Source organism: Vanellus vanellus (assembly GCF_965231255.1).
Source record: "Vanellus vanellus genome assembly, chromosome: 23".
NCBI lineage: Eukaryota > Metazoa > Chordata > Aves > Charadriiformes > Charadriidae > Vanellus > Vanellus vanellus.
Window position 1 is genome coordinate 7,287,276 of NC_138928.1, and position 27,314 is coordinate 7,314,589.

General features: G+C 44.5%; 1 protein-coding gene across 1 annotated transcript; it reads left to right on the forward strand.

Moving 5' to 3' along the window:
- Positions 1-406: 406 nt before the first annotated feature.
- HIPK1 (homeodomain interacting protein kinase 1) lies at positions 407-26,351 on the forward strand. Its single transcript, XM_082494484.1, has 16 exons — positions 407-502; positions 1,185-2,262; positions 7,878-8,001; positions 10,259-10,378; positions 11,143-11,229; positions 12,072-12,256; positions 12,559-12,721; positions 13,089-13,311; positions 14,165-14,286; positions 15,824-15,958; positions 18,506-18,648; positions 18,818-19,000; positions 19,575-19,790; positions 20,069-20,307; positions 20,686-20,822; positions 21,830-26,351. Exons 2-16 carry the CDS (start codon positions 1,187-1,189, stop codon positions 22,313-22,315), a joined length of 3,639 nt encoding a protein of 1,212 aa, XP_082350610.1. The 5' UTR covers positions 407-502; positions 1,185-1,186; the 3' UTR covers positions 22,316-26,351.
- The last annotated feature ends 963 nt before the right edge of the window (positions 26,352-27,314 follow it).

The following is a 27,314-nucleotide window of genomic DNA, read 5'->3' on the forward strand; positions in this document are numbered from 1 at the left end:
GTCCCAGATACCAGGACGGAAACGGCCCTTGGCCCTTCCGCGCCCGCTTCGCCGCCGCCCCGGGCCCGGCCCCGGCGCTTCCGCCTCGGCGCTGCCGCCGCCCGCCCCCTTCCGCCTCGCCGCGTCACGGCGGCGGCGCGCGCGGTCACGTGGGCGGGCTCGGCGCTCGGCCCGCCTGGCCGGCTCGGGGCTCGGCTGGCTCAGTCTGGCGCGGGCGGCCGAGGGGCCCGGAGCGGCGCGGCGGGAGCGCGGTGGGGGCGCTCGGGCCCGGGCGGCGGCGGCAGCGGCGGCGGCGGGGCGGGGGGAGCCCGGCCGGGCCGTGAGGGCGCAGCGGAGCCTGGCGGCGGCGGCGGAGCGGCCTGGGGGCTCCCCCCGGCGTGCGCGGGCCGAGCGGGCCGGGCCGGCGGCCGCGGCGGGGCTATGATGCGCCCGCTGCGGGGCTCCGCACCCCCGTGTGTCCCCCAGGCAGGTCCGGCCCGCGGCTGAGAACCCCCCACCGGCGGTGAGTGCGGGCGGCGGCCGGCCCTGCCGGCGGCGGCGGGGTGCGGGGCGGGCCGGCGCGGCCCGGCGGGCTCGGGAAGCCTCAGCGCCCGCGCGGCGGAGGCCCGCCCCCCCCCCCCCCCCCCGCTCCGAGCGGCAGGCGGCGGGGCGGCGCTGCGGGCGCGGCGGGGCCGGGCCGGGCCGGCGGCTGTCGGCGCGTCCCTGGCCGCCGTCCCCGGGCCGTGGCGTTTGGGGTGCGCTGTGCTGGAGCGGCCCCCGAGGGGAAGTTGGAGCTGTCTGGCGTGGATTCCCCCGTGACTCCGGTTTTAGAGTGAAGGAGAAGCGGGCAGGGGGCGGGGGAAGGCGATCTTAATTTTCTCTGTGTCTTACCGCTGCCGTGCTGTCTTCCGTTCTTAATACTGTTTTCCCATCTTGCGCTGGGATTTCTTTAGACTTTAGGAATCTGGGTAAGGAGCTGTCTGCTTGCTCTAGGCAGTGAGGTAAAATACGGTAGCTCCACCGGAGAGCCTTGCTCTATGGATACCCTTAGGATCGGCAGTTCCAAAGGTTGCCTTCCTAGGCGCTAGGCACCGTATGGTGTTTAGGAAAATACTTGTTCTGTTTCTTGTGCAGATGGAGGATCTTGCTCCATCGTGACCTGCTGCCACTAAGCAGTCCTAACGAGCTCTCCTCTCCTTTTTCAGGTATGGCCTCACAGCTGCAGGTGTTCTCCCCTCCGTCAGTATCCTCGAGTGCCTTCTGCAGTGCCAAGAAACTGAAAGTGGAGCCCTCTGTCTGGGATGTTTCAGGACAGAGCAGTAGTGACAAGTATTATACCCACAGCAAAAACCTCCCAGCAGCTCAAGGGCAAGCAAGCTCCTCTCATCAGGTAGCCAATTTCAGCATCCCTGCTTACGATCAAAACCTCCTTCTCCCTGCTCCTTCAGTTGAGCACATTGTGGTTACAGCGGCCGACAGCACAGGCAGCAGTGCAACAGCGTCCTTCCAGAACAGCCAAACCCTAACACATAGGAGCAACGTTTCTTTACTGGAACCATACCAAAAATGTGGATTAAAAAGGAAAAGTGAAGAGGTCGACAGCAACGGTAGTGTGCAGATAATTGAGGAACATCCACCTCTCATGCTGCAAAACAGACCTGCGGTGGGTGCTGCGGCCACAACCACCACGGTAACCACTAAAAGCAGCAGTTCCAGTGGTGAAGGAGATTATCAGCTAGTCCAGCATGAGATCCTGTGCTCTATGACAAACAGCTATGAGGTCTTGGAATTCCTGGGCCGAGGGACATTTGGGCAGGTGGCAAAATGCTGGAAACGTAGCACCAAGGAGATTGTAGCCATCAAAATCCTGAAGAACCATCCTTCCTATGCTAGGCAGGGCCAGATAGAGGTGAGCATCCTCTCTCGCTTGAGCAGTGAGAATGCTGACGAATATAACTTTGTTCGCTCCTACGAGTGCTTTCAACACAAGAATCATACATGCCTTGTATTTGAGATGCTAGAACAGAACTTGTATGATTTCTTAAAGCAAAATAAGTTCAGTCCATTGCCCTTGAAATACATCCGGCCAATTCTGCAGCAGGTGGCTACGGCCTTGATGAAGTTAAAGAGCTTGGGTCTGATACACGCTGATTTGAAACCAGAAAACATCATGTTGGTGGATCCTGCACGCCAGCCCTACAGAGTGAAGGTGATAGACTTTGGTTCAGCCAGCCACGTGTCAAAAGCAGTGTGCTCCACTTACTTGCAGTCGCGCTACTACAGGTATGTACCGACACGATGCTCGCTTTCGTGTGCTGCATGAGCAAAGAAAAGCTGATCCTGATGGGGTGCTGGGGGTTTGCTTCTACAAATACTTAACTATTCTGCCATTAGGTCTAATCCCAGTTGAGGGCGGGGGAGGAAATGATCAGCCTACCCACTGTTCAGCATGTTTCCTGGAGATTTCTTCTGAAATTTGTATGTAAATAAATAGAACTTCTGCTTTGCAAGCGTGACATAATATGCGGTCCAATACCTTCCTTTTACCCCAGATTAGCGCAGTAAGTTGTTTTTATGCCGTTGCTAGTTTGTGGCAGTGTGTGAAATAGCAAACTGGGGAAGCAGTATGCTACTAGTAAGTAGTGCATTTTGGATTATTTGCCATGATCTGAAACTAGTCCATTAACCATGGTCATTTAGAACAACAGAACATTTAGAAGGGAGAGAAGTCAGAGCAATGCCAGTTTCTTTTTATCCTGTTTCTTTTGGTTCCACCTTTGTCTGAACCCACTTCATGAGCACATGACTTCCTGTATCAACCCTTGGTGAGGTATGCTTTCACGAGACCTGTAGCTCTTTTAAATCAGGGATGAGCAAGATCTCTGCTTCCCTTAGCAAAATGTAGAAATGGCTTCTACCCTGCTCCTGTCTAAGAATGAAAAATAAACTGTGGGCAAAAGTGTAACGCTCAAACTGTGTAGCTACAACAAGCTGTGCTCTTTCTTTCAATTACTCTTCCAGCTTGGTTCTCCTAATAATGTGTATTTCAATATAGGTAGCAGTAGACTTCAATAAAGGGATGCAGAAAGAACTGCTGGCATCAAAGGGACATGAAAAAGTCTGTGCTGTGTGTCAGGGTTGCTTTTAGAGGAATGTGAGCTCACTTGATGCAAAACTTAACTAGTATCTAGTCCTTCCAGCTGGGATGAGACAGAGGACTCAAGACACTCCACCCTATCCTGTGTCTCTGCCGTGTTTGATGTCTTTCCCGTCCTGCTAGCTTCAGTTTAAAGCCCTGGCTTGTTGTAGGCTTGCTCTGTGTTCATTCCTCATACTCCCTCTATCCTTCCCCGTTTTAGTTTGGTTTGGTTTGGGGGGTGTGGTGTGTGTTCACTCTCTCTAACACCAAATACCAGCTTTATGTGCCACTTCTTTCATGCGATATAGACTTTTCTTAATCCATTCCTCATGATATTCACTCATCTTATTGGCACCAACCTTTCCGATTCTAAACTACTGATTGTTATTTTTTGTAACGCAGTTGTTTTCTGTGCACCATAGCTCTTTTAAAATGATTGCTGTCTCAAATGCATTATTATTTTTTTTGTTATTGCATCAAAAGAGATGACTGCTGATCAAGAATCTGCTCTATCTGACTTGCAACACATGAGCAAAGCAGTTTGGGGAGGCACATAGTGCTTTCCAGTTTCTGATATCGCAAAAACCAGATTTGGCTGAGGCAAAAGCAGCAAGGGATGATAAGTATCTTAAAGGGGCTGCTGGGGAGGAAGCTGTCTGCTTCATCTTTGTGTGAGGCACTGAACTCCAAGCCACTTCCACCTCCCCGACGTGGGGTGACTGACACTGCCAGAAGGGCGAATAACCTGAGATTAGATGGCATTTAAGACTGTCTGCTTGACTGAAGTTAAGCATGTTGTCAAGTGGAAATCTAATATTTAGTGATAGGTAATTAGTTTAATGGTGATGATTACTAAAATCCATAATCTAGGAATTTATGGAGATGGTGTAGAAACCAGCTTATTGTGGGAGAACTGGATTGCTTTAACCATATTCACATTAAATTAGTGTTCAAATGAGTTCTAAGTTGGAAATTTTTTCAATGCTGTGTTTAATAAAACAGTGTAGAGCAATTCTTCATTTGGTTCTCTGTCAGCTACTAAAAAGGAACTTCTCGTTCTGTGTTCACTTTTTTGTTTTTAATACCTGTTACTGGTGCTTATGTAACCTCTGTCTCCTGCAGAGACATCTGAACCAGCCAAACTTGGGTACTGGAAGGTGAATTTTTCTGATCTATATACCCTGAAGGAAAAGCCTTCCTTTATTAATTATGCTCAGTGTTGCTGGAGGTTGTCTTGTCCAACAGCCCTGCTCGCTCCAGGTTCTGATTGTACTTCTGGCAGTCGGACAGCTTGCATCGTCTCGATGACACTGCTGGAGCCACACGTTGAGCTGGGAGGGAGTATCAGGTTTGTCAGGGCGAGCGTGTCGGGGCTGAGGCAGGTTCCCTCTCTCTACAGGCGTTACTGGTACCTCTGCAGTGTAACCCCAGCCAAGAGGGGCAGTTTTACTGCCACAACTTGGTTGACTTAAAGTGTGAGTAGAAGTGCCCATGAAGAATTCTTTGGCTCTGAAGCTGGGCAGACTAACTAGGAGCAGACTAACTCTGGCAGTCATGCTTGTGTGCAGTGACTAGTTTCTGTGGCACTCCTGAAATCTATTAGCAGTAAATCCTGGCCCGAAAACCAGAGTATATGCTTGTTACATCAAGTATGGAAGGGTATGGATGCTTTTGTTCTCCCTGGAGAGGACAGAGAACAGAAGGAAGCAGACAGCTTGCAGAAATGAAAAATCTCTGGGAAGACTGATCTCCCTGGTGTTCAGAGTGAGGTTCACTCGTGTCCTCTTATGTGTAGGTACGGCCATCATGCGAGTCTTACTCAGATCCCGACCTCCCAATGGTTCCTGTGGGTCAGCGTAGCAAATTGAAGATACCAAGCTGAAGGACTGAACAATTTGGGCCATGAGAAGGTGGCACTGAGTGTTGAGGGAGCTTGCAGAGTGCAGTAGTATCTGTTTCTTACCTCTGCTTTGGGCTACATGACCTACTTCTGTCCCAGTCATGTTGGCCTGGGAAGCAGCAGTGCACGCTGCCAAATCTTGCTCTCTGCTTGCTAATCCAGCTCTGAGTGGTGATCCTGTCATTCGCTGCGTTGCTAGTTGCAGTTGTACAGGCTTCTTATTACCACTGTTCTTCACAAGGGGGAGGGCTGAAGACCCGTGTGTAAACATGGTCTGTTTTGAAATGCTAAAAGTCAGTCTTGGATTTTTCTGCTACTGCTGAGGATCCTCTCTCTTCTGAGAGTACCCGAGCATGTTTGCCAACTTTGGAAGTCAGAGTTTGGCAAGCGTGTACACAAAGAATGTTGTTGATTTTTATTTCAAAGACCTTAAGATCCTAAAACCACTTTAATCTCTGACAGGCCAGCTATGAAAGTGACTTCTGCCTGTTGTCCTGTTTCAACTCACGTCTCATAAGGCTGCTAATTATAGTGTGTAAAAGGAGACGAGAGAGATTCTTATTTACTGGCTCTGGCCTGCCATCACAATGAAATCAGGTGGCTTGTGAGAAGTTTGTTTATTTAGTTTCGGGGAATAAAACACATAGAGTTCAACTTGCTATCATTTTGGTATTGAGGTTTTGGAATACCCAAGTCTATTCCGGCATGTAGTTAAAGACTAACACACTATCCCATCTAACCTTTGTTGCCACTAATCTCTCTTTCCATTGGAATTGATGGAATTTTTTTAATGCCCTTGTGAAGGATTAGCATGCTCTGATTATTTTACAAGCCATTTATATTTTAGTTTGTTTGCCAGTCCAAACCAAGGAAACTTATGCCTGCAATGTACCTTGCAGGTACCCTGCAGGTTTGGGTCCTATCTGAATTGGAAATTCCTGCATAAGCAGGATAATCGAGAGGATCGATACAGTTTGTTGGTGATGACTAGTAGACTGTTGGCACATGGGGTTCTGAAAACCCTGTGTGGATGAGTGCAGCATCATACTCGCTCTGCTTGTGAAGACCAAAATACTACAGAAATGGATTCCTCTTGTTTACACCTGTTAGCCTGTAGAACGTTGGATCTATTCTAGCATAGTTCTTTAAAATATAAACATTTAGCAGGACATTCAGCATTCAAATATCAGATACTTGTCACATTTGTGTAATCATTTTATATTTTCACATGTGAAACCACTCAAAGTCAACTACTGCCAGGGATAGACAAACAAGAAGGTAGAAACAGATCAGCGTCAAGTAGAGCGAGTGTCAGATGTCGTGGCTTAAATAGTCTATTACATTGATTATGAAGGTATATCATGGCTCTGGTTTTGGAAGGCTCGGACATAACAGAAGAACCTCCTTGCTTTAAAGCTGAATGATGGACAATAAAGATGCCCTCACTGCAGCAAACAGCTGGTTCAGCGCACTCTCTTTTTTTGATAGATCTTGTGCTTTCTCGGGGGCACTGTGCCTGGGCAACTGGGATGAGTGAATTTGTTTTGGAGACTGGCTGATGGTAATTGTGCAGTCACCTAAAACAAAAGCTGTATCTGTGTCGCTGCAACACAAAGGGTGATTAATTGGAGAGTCACTTCTTGCCACGTACAAACAGTTGGGAGGTACATTCAGGTTGAACAGTTGAGGAAGGTGTCAGATCTGTTGACACCTGTACGTTATAAAGCCCTGTTTTTTATAATTCTGTAGAAAGATCAGAACTGGTTTCAGAGCCCTTTTTAACAGCAGAAATGTCCACACTGTAACATAGAAACGTCACATGAGCCCTGGGGTATGCTGCCCGAGTCACAACCAGAAAGTAGATAGCCTGGAGTTTAGGACTTCTCTGTCTTCCTTTGCACTTGTGTTAGTTATGCATGAAGAAGATCAAGGTTTTCGTGTTTCCTGTACTTTCCAGAGTAAATTCCCACACCAACTCACATGGTTTTTGCAGCACTTCGGTTTTATGCTGTATGCAAATGTATGACCAGAATTTAGCCTGACAGAACGGCATCAGTTTGTTTCAGAACTTTGTGTAGGTGAAGAGTTGTACTAAAACATCCTTTTGTGTTATGAGTCAGTTCCAGACAGAAATCTCCCTGAAATTCCAACATGTTGCAGAAGCAAACCCTGCTTGGAGTTGGAGTTTTTTCATCACCTTCTCATAGAGGCTAGGCCAGACAGGTAAATTTTGCATTAGGCGTGGTTCAGTGCACAAAACCTGTAACACAACCTTGCAAAGCAGTCGCAATCTCCAGCTGTGTTCTCTCCGTCCATTTTAAACTCGAAACTCCCCAAAGAAACCCGGTATGAAAACCCACTGATAGAAACCGAGCAGCTCTCTGAAGAGCTCCCTTCTCTGGCTCTGCAGATGCTCTTCTTTTCCACACAAAATCAAACACCTTCTGCAGCTGGTTACCCAGCACCCTGAGACCTTCTGCTGAAAAAGTCTGAGCGCCTTTTGCCAGAATTTTTCTTCCCAATTCTGTTAGGGTAGGTCATGCGCTGTCTCAGGGACGCCATACATACTGTCAGGTGTAATTAAACTGGTTACTGAAGGAGGAACTTCCTGTCACAGTTGCATAAAGGCCACGTAGCACTTGGAGGGTACCAGGGCCATAGAACGAATCCAGTCGTGCCACTAAGTGATGGCAAGGTTGGGATCTGTTAAGCCACTTGAGTGGAGTGAATCGCTTCGTTTCACACAGATTTACTTGTGCTTGGAGGAGAGAAGGAGGGGCATTATCAAGAGCGATTTATAGGAAAGAACTGCATGCTTTCAGAGTTGAAGATTTTACTTTTTTTTTTTTTCCCCAACAGAGCTCCTGAAATCATACTGGGTTTACCGTTCTGTGAAGCTATTGATATGTGGTCACTGGGCTGTGTGATAGCTGAGCTGTTTCTAGGCTGGCCTCTGTATCCAGGAGCATCTGAGTATGATCAGGTGAGAGCGCGTGGCAGATGTGGGGATGTCCAAATGAAACCCCAACAATCTGTGTCCGGACCCTCTGAACCCAATGTATCCTACGTCAAATTTCATCTAGTACAAATCGCTGTTGTCTGTCATCTTAAGTTCATTTTCTCTCTGTGATGTTCCCGTTGCCTGTCTGTCTCTGTTGTTGTACAGGAGAGCACAGAGTTTTTTGTGTTTTAACTTGAGTTGAATGTAGTTCTCCAATATATAAAGTCAATTTACAGTTAAACCCCTGACTTCCAAACCCAAAAGCTGTTGAAATACCTTCCTGTCAAAACAGAAGTGAGGTGTGTGTCCTCACTTGAAACGCCCTCTGTAATTTCACCACGAGGGCAGTTTTTCCATGTGGAGGCAGAGCAAGCCTATCATTCCTGTCCTGTTAATACCTACAGCAGCCCTCATTTTTAATGCAAAGTGTGAGCCCCAAGCTGTCTCTGAAATACAAGGGCGAGAGTCTGAAAAGGCATCTTGAACTAATTAGTTCTTTCCGTGGATACTTAGCATTGCTACCTGGGCTAGTCAGTTGCCTATAAAAGGACAAAAAGTCTGTATGAGAGGTTTTTTGAGGGTTACTTTTCCACTGTGGTTTTTATGGTGGTGTCTTGTTAGGGTGCTTGGTATAGTTTTCCTTATGTGATAAAACAGATGAAAACTTACTAAGTTTGAAAACTTACTCGTTATATCTTCCCAGCACTGTAAATTTCCAAAGGAAACACAGTGGTACCTTAATGAGCGGAATGAGTTAGAAAATAACTGAGGTAGGGCATGGTGGTTTCCTTGCACACTGAGTTTTGTGTAATTCTGAGAACCTTATCTAGTCATGTAGGTGGGTGGGGAGGAGGTGCTTTTTCCATTGCTTAATAGACAGGATTTTGCAGTCCTTTGTGCGGCAGCATGAGGTGTGACTTCACGTGGTTGATTGTGTTATCTGAATCGCCCTTGAAAACTAGGGATTAATTGCTTTTATGTTTTCTGAGATTCCGCAGCAGCAAGTAAAAACTCAGGGAGAACTTGTGAGAGGACTTCTCCAGGAATGAGTTCATGGGTTGGGATGGGATTTACAATTATTTTTTAAACACTCTTTGGCTGTAAAGCAAGAGTTGTGTCTCATAAAAGTAGCAGAGCTCTGAGCTGAACTGTTGTGTAGACACAAAAAAGACTCACCTGCAGCCTCTTTGGATCCACACTGGCATAAATGAAAAGCGAGTCAGTCGAGTCGTGTGGATCACGAGCTGTAACAGTGGGGTGAGTGCCCTGCAGTGTTCGGCTGTTTGGGCACAGTGGAATAGCAGCGTTGCAAATAAGAAATGAGACATGCTAAAGAGCCTATAATTGACAATTCGAACAAAGCCTAGGTAACTTAACACTGTGTTTCCAGTCCTCAATTTATAAGTCAGACTTACCAGGGTTTTTTTCTTAAACTTTTAAATAGAATGCTTTGAGGGGAGAGTCACGACAAAGGTGATGTCACATTTCTCACCGTGCGTCTTGAGAGCGAATAGCATTAGCAATTCGGCAACATTTGGAATATTTTTAAAAGCTACTGTGTTTTTTCATAACTTGCTACTTTCTTTCCTTTTGAGCGTACCTTTTTGTTAGCTCTTTACCAGTGTCTTACTGATACCGTCACAAGTATTCAGGTGCATTTTCCAAAATTCTGAGCCCTTTTTTTGTTACACTTAAAATATATTTTATGTTTTTGAGGATGTAAGAATTTGATTGTACTAGAGGTTTGGTCTCACTTTCTTGGTCAGTGAGAGCTTTGCATTGACTTTATTCCCAAATATGTACGTAGCCAGTCACAGCAATGTTGCTTGGATGCTTAAGCCTTTAATTATATGTCCTCAAACCAGGACAACATACATGATAACTTCTGTGGTATTTTTCTCTCAAAATGTGTACTTCTTACATTGCTGATATCGGTGTTACTTTATCCATGTCTCAAAAGCTTACAGTCAGCCCACATATACTTGGGCAAAAAGTATTCCCATAAAATAAGAAAGATGTATTTAAAACCTGAAAATTTCTGCAGATGGTATGATTGGAAAAGTTATGAGTCCTTGTAAATACTTGAGATAGTCCTTTAATTTTTCAGTTTCAGTTATCTGGGCAGTCTTTCTTTACAGGTTATTTTCTATTTGCTGTGAACAAACCTGGCTGATAATTACTCTGTTAGCTACCAGTTCTTTATATTGGGAGTCCTGATTCTTTTCATTTTCTCTCCTAGATTCGTTATATTTCACAAACTCAAGGCCTTCCAGCAGAGTATCTTCTCAGCGCAGGAACGAAAACAAGCAGGTTTTTTAACAGGGATCCAAATTTGGGATACCCACTGTGGAGGCTAAAGGTTTGTCTGTCTTCTTAATTCCCGGTTCTGTTTTGTTCATTGATAGAAATTCACACCTAGTTTCAGTGTGCTCTGAAAACATTCTGAGTGAAGGTTGGATTTAAAATGCCATTTAAATACAACTGATTTGTGTACTTCATTTCAGAAGCTGTAGAGACCTCCTGGTACTCATGTAACAATAGCAGCTGTGCATGATAGTACCAGCAAAGAGTGGGTGTTAAAGTTACTGAGATAACGGTTACTTATTACGGCCTGCTCAGTCTTGGTGAAGTATGTCATCTTGTTGTCATCTCCTGACAATACAATGAGTAAAATAGGGAGTATTCATGAGGATCTTTGTTAGTTTAACAGAAATCGGTGTATGTATTGGCAGAGGACAGGAAAGAATCAGATGTACGCTTGATTTGCCTTTAAAGCTGAGCAGCAAAAGGAAGGGGATTTTGCCTTTCTTCTCGTTTGTATAAGAGGCATTTAAAATATTTATAGCCTCTTCTCTTCCTAAATCAGAAATCTTCAGTTCTTCTGGCTAATGCAGTACCTAACAAAGCCTTGAAGTGAAGCCATCCTGTTGTTAATTCAGCTGTGCAATGAATGGTCTTTCCAGTAGAGGACATGAGAACCCATGGCTGCTTTGGTTTGGCCTACTGGCATGTGATTTGTTTTAAAGCAGGCAAAAGGTCACTTGGGTCGGCTCTTTTCTTGCTGCTTTTTCTTTATCAGTATGCGATATCTCAGTTGATATTAACAAATGCTTTCTTTTATAGACCCCAGAAGAACATGAGTTGGAGACAGGAATAAAATCAAAAGAAGCTCGGAAATATATATTCAACTGTTTGGATGATATGGCGCAGGTGTGTGGAGATCTTGTAACACACAGATAACTATCATATTAATTACATACATTATTGGGATCTCTAAAAATGAGGCTCCTGTGCTGGCGCAGTCCTTTTCCACATGCTGTTGAGAACACTGATGTAGGTTTGCCATGGTGCCAGTTTGCATCAGAAATCACTGTATTAAAAACTATCAAAATTTAATTATGAAGCTGTTAGAAATTTCTTGTTTTTTCTTAGGCTTTGGTCCGATAGATGCAACAAGAGTGCTTAGCCTGTTGTCACTGGAAGTAGTCAAGCAGTAGGAGAGCTAAGTCCCTCCAGATGTGCTTACAGGATTAGGCCTCTTATTGGACTTTGGAAATGTTGACAAGAACTACAGACCATTCTATTTTTTCATTCTGTTTTCAGAGGTAAAATGAAGGAATATCTGAGTGCTTTTAATACCAAGAGGCCTTGAATCTTAAGTGTGTTGGTCTCAATTTTCTATTGCTTTTGTAGCTGTTATCATCACTTTACGTCTGTACGGAGAATATAGAATCTTGCCATTCTGATTTGCTAGCCCCTTATAGCTCCACAAAAAATTAAGGGCGTATTGCCAGACAGGGGAGAATGAAGCCTGGTTGATGTCTGTTGAACGGACCAACTTCATGTTGAGATGAGAATTCCATATGTAAGTTGAAGTTCCTTTTATAGAATGAGCACGGGAAAGGTTGTGTGTTAGCACCGTAGTACCTAAAATTAAGCTGGGTAAGAGACAGAAATGCCTAATAGATATTTCTGCGCAAGGTGAAATTACTGAATTCTTAGGTGGCAATGAATTTGATGTTTGTATGAACTACTCTCATTTTATTTTCAAGGTGAATATGTCTACAGACTTAGAAGGGACAGACATGTTGGCAGAGAAGGCTGACCGAAGGGAATATATTGATTTGTTGAAGAAAATGTTGACAATTGATGCAGATAAGAGAATTACTCCACTGAAGACTTTGAACCATCCGTTTGTTACAATGACACATCTACTGGATTTCCCCCACAGTAATCAGTAAGCTTCCTTAGATTTCTTGTTTTCTGTCAGGAGGACTTATTGGAAACACAGGAAAGCCCTTTTCTGCTTTCTGTCAATGCTGTTTTCTGCAGTTTCTGGCTGATCTGAAAATAGCAATGGCATGTATAAGGAGTGGAATGTTCATAAGCTTTCTTTTCATGTTTTAGGACATTCTTGTTGGTTTTAAAAAAAAAAAAGAACTTAAACATAAAGGCATGTGCATAAAGTTGGGAATCTGTCATGTCTCTGTTGTACTGTTTTTACATATCTAATATTTTCCTTCTGTCATTCTGTTTCAGTGTGAAATCTTGCTTTCAGAATATGGAGATCTGCAAGCGAAGAGTTAATATGTATGACACAGTAAATCAGATTAAGAGCCCATTCACGACTCACGTTGCTCCTAATACAAGCACAAATCTGACAATGAGCTTTAACAACCAGCTCAATACAGTACACAATCAGGTATAACACTTTTTACCTCTTTTATAATAATTAAAGAAATGGAGTAGTCTAATTTTGTGCCTTCAGGCCAAATCCTGTTCTGCAAAATACTATGTTTAAATCGCTGTCCGGAACTTGTAGTCTTGTCTTGAAATTTAATTTTCCAAATCTCAGGTCAAGGCAGTCTCTTTACTTGACTAATCATATTTGTCTGTCAGTCCAGCAGCATAAGTAAAGTTGGTGCAAGTCATGTTTTTTCTTCTATGTTGTCTTGTGCCTTTTACCTGAAACCTTTTCCTGGTGCTTCCTTCGTAGTATAATACTGGTAGTTCCTGTTGTTTGTTTTATAACAAGTAAGAGTGATAAATCTGATTATTTTTTTTCCTAGGCCAGTGTATTGGCTCCCAATTCTACTGCTGCTGCTACTCTTTCCCTGGCAAACTCGGACGTCTCACTGCTAAACTATCAGTCTGCTCTGTATCCATCGTCTGCAGCACCAGTTGCAGGAGTGGCACAGCAGAGTGTTTCCCTACAGCCTGGAACCACCCAGATCTGCACGCAGACTGACCCATTCCAGCAAACGTTCATCGTTTGTCCCCCTGCTTTTCAAAGTAAGCGGAAAACCCCTTTGTATGGTACTGTGGTTTCAGTTAGGTAAAAATGAGAAGTTGTGATTTGCACTACGTTGAGAAAGTACAGAAGACCACTCTTTGTGTGTCACACAATGCTCTTGCATCAGATGTAAGCGCAGAATCAGGTCAGACATGTGTAGACAGCTTGGTTCTCTTCCAGGTCATGCTTGAACAGCTGACCGTATCTTGCCTGCCTGGGTTGCAGCCTTCACCTGGTTGCTCAACCAGTTTTTCCCCCCAAACTGAACACAGCAGCATTCCACAGAAAGCAGCGAGCAGAGGAGCCGGACCTATCTGAAAATAGGAAAGCGACATGCAGTGTTTTGTATGTCAGGAGTGAATATCTGGTCTTTGACTCTCGGTTCGCAAGCACTGGTGCAGCTGTGTAGTTTGCTAGTGACAAATTGTCACAGATTGCAAATAAGTGAGGTTAGCACAAGCATAGCTCTACTAATCCTGGAAGTTCTCTATTTATGCTTCTATTTGGATTGTGTTAGTATGGAAGTTTATATATGAAATGGGAGCTGATAGTGTAAGGTTTGAACTTTGAACTTAGTCTCAAGCAACATAGAATTAGATGTCTGTTAGCTGTGTTACTGAAAACAAGACTTCACGAGAGCCGAGTTTTTAAGGACTGATTGTCCATCATTGCCCTTTGGCACGCTGGGGCTGCAGAAGTATTTACTTCAGCTGGTGTTTTATTAGTATGCTTTTGTCAAAGGGAACAGCTTGTCTTCTGCCCTTACCTGGTAGGAATTTGGTTTTGGAAAGAAACTAAAAAAAAAAAGAACAATAAAGCAGCTTAGCGGTCATGTACTCTTGTCCTTCACAGCCGGACTTCAGGCAACTACAAAGCATTCTGGGTTCCCAGTAAGGATGGAGAATGCTGTCCCAATTGTACCACAAGCACCTGCAGCACAGCCACTGCAGATCCAGTCTGGAGTTCTCACACAGGTAAAAGAAAAAACACAAAAAACCAAAACCAAACCCCAAACCGTAGAGTTAACTGCAATTCCTGCCGCTGTCCGGGAGAACCTGGCTGCCCCTCTGGTGCTGGGGGGAATGCAGGGGGTTCTCAGAACACACTGAAAGGTTAAGTGCAGATCACTTCTAAGACAGTGTTTTCTTGTTTTGTTTTGTTTTGCTGGAATACTTAGTCTAAACTATTTTATGTTGTGCCTCCCTGGTTTTAGGAGTTTGATTTAATAATGGTAATGAATATGTAGTTTTCAGCTGCTAAAAACAGCCTGTATTTTCACATGGGTGTACACTGCCTTATAGGTAGTGGTGTACGTTTGTGCCTACACTTTAAAAATGTGGCAGCAAATTTTAGAAGAAATCATTTCTGTGGAAGCGAGATCCCAGTAAACAGAAGTGGCAGCACGGATGACTCATTAAAATGTCATCTTTAAATCAACAAAATTATTTCTGAATCCTTCTCAATTAGTTATGTTGTTAGTGTGAATTGAGGTGTAGCGATAATATGCCAATTTCTGTTGTTTGCAGTTTAAACAATATGCGATAGCAAAATTCACAAATAATTCTAAAAAATTATATTTTAAACATTAATAATGTGTCATAAATTAAAACAATTTTTACTTCCAAAAAGGAATGGTTTAATATATAGTAAATGCCCAGTGATTCATAGGTTTTATTCACTGAAAAATTGTAATTGCCTTTATAATTAAGTGCACTTTTATTTATTTGCATAGTTTTAGTTTCTGCTGACATTAACACCTACTTTATTAGTTTTACTCTCCAGACAGTTTATTGTCCTTACTGACCTACTTGTAGACAAGTAATTTTTAGATTGTTCAGTCCAAATAATTTTGGTGGCATTCTGTTATCTCTGGTTTGTTCAGCATAATTATACAGGTAATGGTATCCGAAAAGCAGAATACACTTGAAGGAGGCCCACCTGAATCCAAACCCTGCTTCTCCTGAGAGTGCAAATTGTACACTAAAAATCTAGTTTTAATTAGACATTTGATGGACTAATATGTGTCTTGGTAGTTTCATTACAGCTAACTTTGCTCTTTCGTGATACAAAAGACCTACCGTGCCTTCTGTTAAATCCCTTAGTTTATCTTTTTCGAAGAGCACCATATGTGAATTTGGAGGTACGATAGTAAACGCTGTGTCCTGCTGGGGTGCAGTTTGTGGTACGGCTTAGCGCAGCGCGTGTAGTGCAACTTGCTCTCTGGGGCCCAGAGTATCACTAGCTGAACACTGTCTCATTTTTACTTTTTAACTGTGTCATCGGAGAGATTCTGTTCCCAAATTCCCTGTTCCTTGTGTTCCCCTCGGGGAGCTGCTTAGAGGAACATGCCCGGAGGGTCTGGGTGTTGGTTCACGGCATCCATGACAATTCTGGAATCTGCTCAAGCACAGTAGAATGCCGGTGAGGTGAAACCTTTCCTGGCCCTATTGCTGAACCCACTTATCCTGCCTCAGTACGTGTGTTTCACTCACTGCCTGATCTACATTTCAGGGAAGCTGTACACCACTAATGGTAGCAACTCTTCATCCTCAAGTAGCCACCATCACGCCGCAGTATGCGGTCCCCTTTACTCTGAACTGCGCAGCCGGCCGGCCAGCGCTAGTAGAACAGACGGCTGCAGTACTGGTAATTGCCTCCCTTGATTGTGTTCACTAACTGAGTTTTTGTTTTAACTTAGACTTGCAGAGGGCATGGAAGCATGTGCCATCTTGTGGCTGTGTTCTTGCTACATCTTAATGTCTTGTTGTTTTCCTCCCCAACATTGCTGAAGCACTGTCTGACTCTGATGTTTAGTGTGGCTCTGTAAAGAATCCAGATCCATTGACTATTACTTTTTACTAGCCTAGTATTATAAAGCTCTTCTAAGATATACTATGGAAGAGTTATAATTGTTCTTATTCTTCGCGTACTATCCTATCTTTGCCTTTTGATTGTTGAATACAAAGAAATCAGTCTTTAGCTTGACTCTGCTACAGGTACCTGGATGGCCAGAATTTGAACTACTTGGCAAGTTAGCTGCATACTGTTTTCAACACGTGTAAAGCTGCTTTGCATGTAGAAATGTTTCAGGTCATTAATCACAAGCTAAAATCTCTAATGACAGCAAATTCTTTAATGTATTGCTTTAGCAGTCGATTTCTCTTAACCTCCGTTGAACATTGACAATAATTTTCTGGCCTTTTGTTATTTATAGCCAGTCGCAGGTAGCTTGCTTCATCCAGATAAAGATACCGTTCTTCACAGATACTTTCAGTTCATATGTATTTCTTGGTTGAAATTAAAGGTGAGCTCTAGTATCCAAAATGGCAATAGCTAGCTTTTAGGCTATTTGGAACAATTTTTAAAGAGGATGGGGAGAGGGATTAAACACACCTTTAAGAAGCGTATGTTTTCAAAATTGTTCTCTTCTGTATTCATTTGGCACCTGCATCAGAACAACTTTGCAAGTGCCACAAAGAAGTCATTGTAAAACTCCAGAATCAGATCAGTGAAGCTTATGAAAACATTGCAGTGCACTTAAGTGCTGGTATCCTCACATGTCTTTCAAAGCACATTCCATTATGTGAACCATGTTGTTTCTTGTGGCTTTAAAGTGGTAGTTTGAGTGTCATTTTCTTCCAAGAGGGAGACCTCTGCTGAAGTGGAATTTGCTCGAGTCATACCTGTACTGAAATTCAAACCCACTCATTAGAGTTCTTCTGAACCCAGTTAAGTGCTCCCTGTTTCGGAGGATGGGAAGGCAGGAGAGGGGGGTTCTCCTGGGTCTCAGCTCTGAGCTAAACAGACCCAGGGATGGGTCTCCTTTCCTCCTCTTGAGTTTTGATTGCTGAAAGGCCGCAATCTAGGCTCTGAAAACGGCAAGGGGTGACTGTAGCAGAGCGTGGGACGCAAGTGAGTTGTTAGTGATGCTTTCAAAAGTGTATTTGGGCTTTTGATTCAGCAGGCAAATTTGTGGGTGTGCAGCGGCGGACTTGATGTTCACTCCCCTGTACCGCAGTGGAGATCAGAGCCAGCTGTTTCCAGACTATAAGCCTGGATTCTGAGTTTCTCTGGAGGACTTACTATTTCTGTTTGGATTCTGGGAGCCTTTGGCGTGAATTTGCTCACCTTTAGTGCTTCCGACACTTCTCCCTTGCTGCTTCCCCTGAGTTTGCATTAGCCATTTGCCAAGCTTTGCATATTTTTGTCCTTCCTCTGTCAAAACAGTTCGTCGCTTGGAAGGCCCGATTTCTGCCTCTCATTGGGAATTTATATCTTGCTGTATTAAACTCTCTGCTTTGTCTTGTGCAGGTGTTGGCTTTTGGAAAGACGCATGGTGTGACTTTTAACATATTTCTCTTTTTTTTTTTAAATATTATTATTATTCCGCTTATGTTGGCAGAGGTTTAGCAGTTCTCTGCTTTGAAGGCTTCTTGTTTGGAACCAGTATTTGTAATAGGTGGATCTGTTACTTGCAGAAATATTTTATTTAAAACAGCAGGTGGTTATGTTTTTGCAGTTTAAACTGCAAGAAAGAGAGGCATGTATTTTCAAAATCATAGAAATATTGTACTGCCAAATTTATTTCAGGGTTTGTTTTTTTTTTTTTTCCCCCAGAAAAAAACCCTGCATTTTGTCAATTTGGAGAGGAGCATTAATGATACTAATGAATTGAAAATGTCTTCATGTATCTCCCTGTAACTAAATGTTTCTCTCAGTGTGGCTTTTCTTAAATACTTTTGTTGAGATGGGGTGAGTTTCCACATAACACTGTCTCAGCTCCCTTAGTGTGAGCTCTGTAAGGCAGAAAAACAGAAAGCACCAAATTGGCTTCACATTTTGGAATCCCTCAGCAGAGCAGTGTGCATAAACTTACGTGCAGAAACAGTCCTGAACGTTCGTGCTGCATCTGGCAGTACAATATCTGGCTGCATTCTGCAGTACAATATTAACACTCTCTTCCTCAGGTGACATCTGTGACACAAAAGATTAGCAAAGTGTCAGGGGAAGCTTATTTCCTGGTTTTCTCATTCTCTCACTGTACTGAGACCTTTTGAGAAAGCGCAGTGATGTGCCGTTATCTCTGCAAGCTAACAGTCTACACAAGTGCATTTATTGCTTGGAACAAATCTCTCTCTCCCCACCAGTAGGAACTGAAATGTAGTGAACCTGTGTATCTCTGTTGTTTTGCAGCAGGCCTGGCCTGGGGGAACCCAGCAGATACTGCTTCCTTCCACCTGGCAGCAGCTCCCAGGGGTTGCTTTGCACAACTCTGTTCAGCCAGCGGCCGTGATTCCGGAGACGATCGGCGGCAGCCAGCAGTTAGCTGACTGGAGGTAGGGATTGCGCAGGCTCCTTGCCCGGTGGAAGTACGTGCCATCGCAGTACTGTCTGCAGCGCACAGAATTTCTCCTTTCCCTTCAAAATCACACAGGGGCTCAGTGGAGCGTGCGGTGCCTGCAGCGTAGCCATGGGGTTTGGGTCTTTTTCTTTTTCCTGCCTCAGGAATGCACATTCCCATGGAAATCAGTATAGCACTCTCATGCAACAGCCATCGCTACTGACCAACCACGTGACATTAGCTACAGCGCAGCCTCTGAACGTTGGAGTTGCTCATGTTGTCAGGCAGCAGCAAAGCAGCAATGTTCCGGCAAAGAAGAACAAGCAGCCAGCACCAAGCGCAGCCAAGTAAGGCTTCCTTCCCCAGCCCTCGGAAGACTGTGGGTGTGTTTGTGGAGGTTGCCTGTGTGGTGTGGGAAACTGGTCTTCTGATCACAGAGGCGTTGTCTGTGTAACCTTTTAATGTGCTATAGGTGCTTTTAAAGACGTCTTGGAAAAAGTCCTTGTACTGTAGTCACTGATATAAGTCATGTTGATTTCAGTGAGAGTGCAAGGAACAGGGTTGACCAAGTGATTTACTGTCCTGGTCAAAGGGAGGTTTTACACATTCAGGGTGTGTTGGTGCCATAGTGATACAAGTGTCGGAACTGACATCTGTCCAACAAGGGTTAGCAGGTTTCTGGCAGTGTTCTGATGACTCAGTCCTGTTCAGAGCATCGCTGAGTGCCTTGGTCCCTTCTGGGATGCATTCTGTGGCGCTCTGCTGTATGAGTGTCTGCACTGAGGTTCTCTTTGTGTATTTCGAGATGTTTCTTCTTGCATGTGTGCTCCAGCCTGCTGGAGCTTGGCCGTTCTTAATGCTGGTGCTGGTTTGTCCCAGCCTGCTGACACGTAGCTGAATACTGCTTTGGTTTTCCTTCAGGCCCAGCTCAGCTCTGGAGACCGTGCCCTCCCAAGTCTACTCCCTCATTGGGAGCAGTCCCCTGCGCTCCACCTCCTCCTCTTCCAACGTGCTCGTCCCAGTGCAGGAGCAGCACCAGCCCATTGTGATCCCAGACACTCCAAGCCCACCCGTCAGTGTCATCACCATTCGCAGCGACACTGATGAGGAAGAGGACAGCAAATACAAACCTGCCAGGTAGGAAGTTCATTTAGGCAGGTGGTACTGATTTGTCCTGAGCTCAGCCCAGGCATCGAGGAGAGCGGAGAACATGACACACAAAGCCCTGGCTGGGCTAAGAAGCACTGCATAAGACAGAAAATTCTGATTGTGTCCGCTGTGCTGTTTGTGTCTCTAGTTAATCAGAATTTCATCTGACAAGGATGGGAGGGTATGACATCCCAGAGGGAGATCTCCTGTGTCTTGTGGTAAAAGCTAGAACGTTTCCCATTCGTTTTTTTCTTTTTTCCCTACAGTTTGGGAATGAAGCAGAGATCCAATGTCATCAGCTACGTTACTGTTAATGACTCCCCTGATTCCGACTCCTCCCTGAACAGCCCCTATGCCACAGACCCACTTTCTTCGCTCAGGAGTACAGGCGGTGCCTTGGAGCTGCCAAGCAGTGGAGCGGCTGACAGCTCCAGCTCTCGGACTATCATTGTGCCGCCCCTGAAAACACAGCTCAATGACTGCATTGTAGCTACCCAAGCTTCGGGTAGGTATGCTCTCACAGGTTATTGTTCTTGCCAGGGCTTAGAGGCTGTCTTATCCCTGACAGCTGTGTCCTCACAGTTTTGGACTATGCGTTGGGTCTTAAGCAGCTTTAAGTTTCGCAGCTGCTGTTCTGAGAGTGCAAGCCTTGGTCTGTTTTCAGTTTCATTGATAGATGTACCTTCCTGTATGTGCGGCTGCATTTAGAAAAGATCTGTAAAAATTCCCAGTGATTTCTTGTACAATCAGGTTTTAAATCAGAATTGAAGAAAAGGCTCTGTTAGGGAAATAGTCCCTGTGTGTTCTTCAGTTACTGAAGCTGGTTATCACAGTGCATGGCATGTGATGGGGAAGAATGGACTAAGGTTTGGAAATCTTGCAGGCATCCTGAGCAGCACCAGTAAGACCAAGCCAGTGGCCTCTGTGAGTGGGCAGTCGTCGGGATGCTGTATAACACCTACTGGGTACCGCTCACATCGCGTGGTAACAAACGGCGTGCAGCCTCTCAATCTTAGCCAGGTAAGCACTGTTTGACTTTTGCTGACCTTTGAACACGGTGCTTTAGAAGCGCTTTAGAAACAGTACGCTGTATGGCAGGGAGAGTGACTTGGTTGCAAGAGGATCAATAGCTGCTACCTCGTTAATTCTTTGAAGCTGATTCTGTCCCGTGGCTATGCAAGGTAGGGTAAGCTCTGTAGGGAGTAGAGGTGAGGTTTCTCAAGGCAAAGAATTTGTTGCTGTACCAGAGGGCAGGAGAAGGATGGTTATGTCCATATTCTTTCTGTGTGCTCCTAGTCACACCTGTCTTGCAGTGAGTGATTCTTGCCACTCAGGTGGGAGAGCTACAGCAGGACCCAGCTGTTGAATTAGAGTAGCATTGAAGGCACTCAACAGTATGAGGGGATTCTTTTGTTCTTTACCTGCCTTCTCGAGATGCCACAAAGGCCTGACCAGGAGATTAAGGCTGGACCTTGTTTCTCAAACTAACAATTAGCACCTGACTTCCCTTGAAACTTTCAGAGATTGGTTGCACTTCAATTTGTGTCACTGCTCCTGATCTTTGAGTCAAGCTGCAGCAGCCTTTCAGAAGAGAGGAAGTGTTACCCCTCCAGTTCTCTTCTGGCACAGGGACAAGACGGGCTTTGTTGTGCTAAAATGGGGCGGCCCTGCTGCCGCTCTCACTGAGGTGCAGAAGAATAGAGGTGTGAGGAGTTCAAGGGCTGGGTCAGTCTTACGACCTGCCTGCACTTGTACAGCTGTGTACTGCGGAACCCAAGTGCGGCAGTTTGAGCCCATTGTAGAGGAAAAGTGTAAGCTTTGTCTCAGTGGAACTGCAGTAAGCCTTCTCAAATTTACGTGAGGGTTTCTCAAAGCTGGGAAGGGAGGATCTGCAGAAGTGTCAGTCCTGCAGCCAGAACGGAGGTGTTGATTGGGAGGCTCTGGCTGACCCTTCCTTGCTCACCTCCTCCTGTCCACAGCCCTTTTCCCTGCGGATAGCCACTAACCTTATTTACTTCTTCCTGCAGAACCAGCAAGCAGCAGTGCTGGCCTCACAGGAGAGAAGTGGAAATGCTGTCCCGCGTAGGCAGCAAGCTTATGTGGCACCCCTCACGTCAACTATTTCTCAGGCTCCCTACACGTTTCAGCACAGCAGCCCGGTGCATCCCCATCTGGCAGCAGCAACAGCAAACGCACACCTCTCCAGCCAGCCACATATGTACACTTACGCTCCAACCACTGCTGCAACTCTGGGCTCCACCACCTCCATTGCCCACCTCTTCTCCCCTCAGGGCTCCTCGCGGCACACCACGTACGCTGCCCACCCCAGCACACTCGTCCACCAGGTCCCCGTGAGTGTTGGTCCAAGTCTGCTGACTTCTGCAAATGTTCCACCTGCCCAGTACCAACACCAGTTTGCTCCCCAGTCCTATATTGGTGCTTCCAGAGGATCTGCCATTTACACTGGATATCCGCTGAGCCCGACAAAGATCAACCAGTACTCATACTTGTAGTTCCTCCTAAAGCACTGTTCTGCAATAGGCCTGAGAGATTGGAGAAGGATTTCAGGTGAACCTTTACCTGGTAATGACTGCCTGGCTTTTGTTTCTCCCTGATCTGGTTGCATGTTGTTCAGAAACGTCTCTAGTGAGTTCGGTCACTAACTGAGCAGCATGCTTTGTTACCAGTATGAGGGTCACTAATTAAGTTTTTAAAATTTTACTTACTTTTTATAGATGCTTTTAAAAAGTTCATGGTCACATTTATTTAAAATTGTTCTGTTGTGCTAATCAAAAGGGGGAAAGAAAACCAGTGTCTTGGAAGACAGATCCTGATGACTTTTTTAACTTGTATAACTTAAACAAAAAGACTAGCAGATTATATTTTAGCAGCTTGCACAAATCCATGTTGCCACTAAGCGTAATGCACGTTTATTCATTATGTTGCTGGGGCAGTTTCAAAATCAAGTTTTAATATTTTAACATTTGTTCTCTAATTCACTTTGTCTCTAACAAATTGCTGGTTCTGCAAAAGCCATTACATCTCCATATATGTTACTGTCAAAGTTTTTTGTTTACTTCTCTGCTTTGTTTAAGGACTGGTAGAGGCAGCTGCCTCATACTGGCAACGTTATATATTCAGGAGTCTGTGTAAACCCTGAAATCTGTTTTGTTTTCTTAAAAATTCTGTCTCCGTAACACGGCTGAATTTTTATTACATTCATTGCAGAACTCTTCTCAGTTTTTCAAACTCTGTTCAAGATCTCACTGTGTAACAGAACTCAGCAGCTCTGTCAGGATGCTGTAGAATGAATAGTGCAGCATTGCTCTGAGATTTGGTTTCTGCAGCTTAGTAGATGCTGGCCCTATAACGGAGCTGGATTCCTTCACTGAAGCACAGGGCTTTTCTTTGTTCTGTTTTTCGTAGTATTTTTCCTCACATGATTCATTTAGGAGGGAGTTGAATTTGAAATACAATGAAACATCTCTGTGTTGATGTGTACAGCTTTTTATACTCCTGTGAGCGTATCCTCCTGGATATGTCAACAGCTACTTTAAAGCGCTCTTAATAAGACTTGTATACAGTACATGCATGTAGGAATCGCAAAAAATAAAAAAAGAGAAAGAAAAAGAAAAAAAGGAAAAAAAATCAGATTTTAAAGTTTATTACTGAATTTAAAACTATTTTAGAAGTTTTGTATTGGTGGTGTTTTAATATTTTACATAAAATGAAATATGTACATATTGATTAGAAAAATATAACAAGCAAAACTTCCTGCTAACCCCAAATGTTCTGTCTTTGTAATCAAAATGTGTAGTGATTATACTTGAACTCTGTACTTAGTGTTTGTCTAATTCTTAAACGTTCCTGGGGATGGCGTTGATGTATCCTTTGTATTTAAACCAAAATGAATTGATTCATGTTGGAATGTATGTGATATAATGCAATGGTTAGAGCTCATCACTGTAGCACTGAGAGAGGAGTAGAGCTTCGCGAGAGGAAAGGATACCTTCTGATTTGTTTTGCACAGGTATGTGTGATGAAGAGTTGTTTGGTGTGTCCCCTTTTGTAGTGCCTTAAATGATGATGTAGTGTGACTAGAGTTTACAGTGAGCTTGCCTTATGAGGGACCAGCAAGCCCCCGTCGAATTGAAGCAATCCACTAAGCTTATCACAGCAAGAACAGCAGTATGTTGCATAGGTGCATTGTTCTCAGTTTTAATGCTATCATAAAAAGCTACGTTTTTGTTCGGAGTGAAGCGGTGTTTCCTTAAAGCTTTTCCTTGAAATGGCACATGTACTGTTAGATGTCTGTCAGTGCATTTCGAATAAGGTAGTGCTGGGAATGCATTGGAATGTTTAGTCTAATATTGCAGAAGTGATTAAATTTGTGCAATCACTTTTTATTAGATTAGTATGGCGTTACCTTCCCCCACGTTAATAGCGGACACTTCTTGTAAAATATTGCTAGCTTGGTAATAGAATATTTATACCAAAGAGAGCCTGCTGTAAAGCACATAATACCATTAAAACGTTTTATAATGCTACTGCTAATGTGGAGTTGTTGGGAAGGTTTGTCAGCTGTAGCCCTAGTTAGTCTTCAGAGGAAATGCTCATTTTGGATAATCAGTGCAGTTTTTAAACTACACTTTGTTTTCTTGAGTCCCTTGTACTAGGAATTGTTTCTCATCTTCAGTACGTAGATTAAGTATCTCGTCCAAATGGGTGATAAACTGGTGTGAGCGGTCGTATTACTGCAGCAATAAGAGGTTTTGGTAACCTTGAATCCCAGTTCATGTTCCGTCCCAGTGGAAAAAAGGCCAGTTCCCTGACCGGTGGGTGACAACAAGTGCAAAAGTGATTTCTGAAATTCCACATTATTGATAGAAGAAAGTCTGGACTGGCCTGAAATCGATGAAGTGTTAAAGGTTGGGCATCTCTTTGGACAGAGGGATCAAGGACTTTGGAACTGGACGGTAGCATTAGCAACATTATTGTTCAGTGTAGTTTTAGTCAGAGCACTTCTGTAAGTGTGCGGATGACCACCCGATCTTGCTATGCCACATTGTCGGTGTAAACGATCCTATTTGTTGCTGTGGGCACTTTCTTACTTTTTTCCATATTGCATTGCTTGTGTTCAGTACTTGCCTTGAGATCCCTCTTGGGTACAGAGTTGTGTCTTTCCATCGAAAGGCAGAACAAGCTCCAATTCCTGGGTTTCAGGAAAAAAAGACCTTTAGCAAAATCTGGTAATAATTTTGAGAAGAAATTGCCCACTCTCCTCCCCCCCCCAAAAAGCAGACTAAAATGACCATTTATCTTTAGAGTCCCTATTGCATGATTAAACCCAAATGTATTCACAAAGCGTGGTGTCATCTCTTCCACTGTCCGAGTTTCCAAAAGTATTGGAACAAGGAGGATGAGATGGAAATGACATAGGTGAAATGAAACGTACTCCATTTCAAACAAGTTGTCGATTACCCTGAAATTTCTCTGCGATACATGGCATAAACCAAGCAAACAAAGCCCCCGCCCCAGCAGGGCCAGATTTCCATCTTGGCGCTGGCTTCACACACGTGGCAGATCCCAGTCTGGCCCCAGTATGCGCTGCCCAATTTAAGTATATCGTAGTCTGCTCTAAGGAGATCCGTCCCTTCTTCCCGTGCGCATCCAGCCTTCAAATTAGGTTAGAGAATTGACTCTCCTCATTGTCAGAGCCACTACACATATTTTGTAAAGAAATGTGCTATCTCGGGATAGAAATTGGAGTCCTCTCCTTTTTTAAAACTAGTTTGGGATTCACCTTTTGAATATTTGATAACCATGGTCCCATCTAGACTCGTCTGTGATTCTGTGTGATAGCCACCGCAGAGGCAACTTCTGAGGCTTTCCTGCTTAGCACCTAGTTGATGGGATGCAGTAATTTACCTCTGACTCAGCAATTTCTTTTAGTACATGAAACTAAATTGCTTCTAAATGACAGGATTGGCACAGCCCTGCTTTCTTTTTTTATTTAAACTTCTGAATGGTGCCGCATGTCCACATGGTTGTTTGTTGCTAAACTTTATATAATGTGTGATTTCAGATTCAGCTTGAAATATATCTATCTCACTACATGTAGCAGTACATTATATGTAATGTTAGTATTTCTGCTTGGATCCTTGATATTGCAATGGAATTCCTACTTTATTAAATGTATTTGATATGCTAGTTACTGTGTAAAATTTAACTTTCTTTTATGGTTGTGCTCTTCCTTTTTACAAGCCGCTAGATACAGGTAGTTTCTGACAATTACTGATCTATGTTTGTATTGCTGATGTACTTAGGGGGTATGTAAAAATCATTTTAACAAAAGAAATAGATATTTAAAAATTTAATACTAACTATATGGGAAAAGGGTCCATTGTGAAAACATAGTTTATCTTTGGATTCAATGTTTGTCTTTGGTTTTACAAAGTAGCTTGTATTTTAAGTATTTTCTACATAATATGGTAAAAATGTAGAACAATTGCAATGCATCAATAAAAAGGGTTAATTTTCTGTACTCTATTCATTTGGTCACTTGATCTATTCAAGGGGATGGAAAAGGGGTTTTGGCATATCGGGGATGAAATGTGAGCACTAACTGTTAATCGCTTCCTGCTGACAGCGTGGTGTGGCTGTACATGCAGGGGCAGTGTGCGGTGTGAGCTCCTCGGGGGCTTGTTTTGGAGCAGTGTGTGTCACACTGTGCCGGGAGTGGAGCTGTGGCAGCACCAGCCCCGGTGAGCTGCTGGGCCACGGTTTGGGGGTCCCTCGGGCTCCGTGGCTCTCAGCGTTGCTCATGGGAAGTAAACTGGGATCAGGACTATCTCAAGCGAAAAAAAGCTTTCCCATCACCTTGGGTTATGTTGATAAATGGGACTGAGCTTGTACATCGAGCTGAGGTGCTCTGGACACTGCTGAAGGCGGCTGTGCTGCTGTGTAGCTGCCCATTCTGGTCTGAACCCCACTTGCGTTAGGTGCTGCTGGAAGGTGCTGAGAAAAAGCTCTCCTTTCTGATCTTGCAAGACACCTGGATGCGCGGGAAGACTTCAGAAGGAGGTGAGGAGAGAGTCTTGCCTTCCCAAAACACCCATGCCACACCGCTGAGGCCGGGCAGTGCAGAGGAAGGCTCAGCGTCTGTGGTTTGGGCTTCCCCAGAGAGCACTTTAAAAGCCTCTGGGCAGGATGGCAAGGGGGAGACTCCCAGTGAAGAAGGGCTCTTCTCAGATGTCCTGTCCTTGCGGGGGCAGTTGTAGTAGGAAACGGCTGCCAGCGGCCCCTGCCTGGTGCGAGACCCTGGGTGCTGGAGGCACTCTGCACCCCCCACAGCAGCCCAGGTGCTCCCTGGACCAGGCAGCCTGTGCACACTGGACGAAGGGTCCCTGGGTTTGCCCAGAGGGGTGTCTGGGGCGCATCCGACACAGGCTGCAGAGGGAGTCCTGCGGGAGCGGGGCAAGAGGCACAGGAGACCAGTGTCAGCCTGAAACT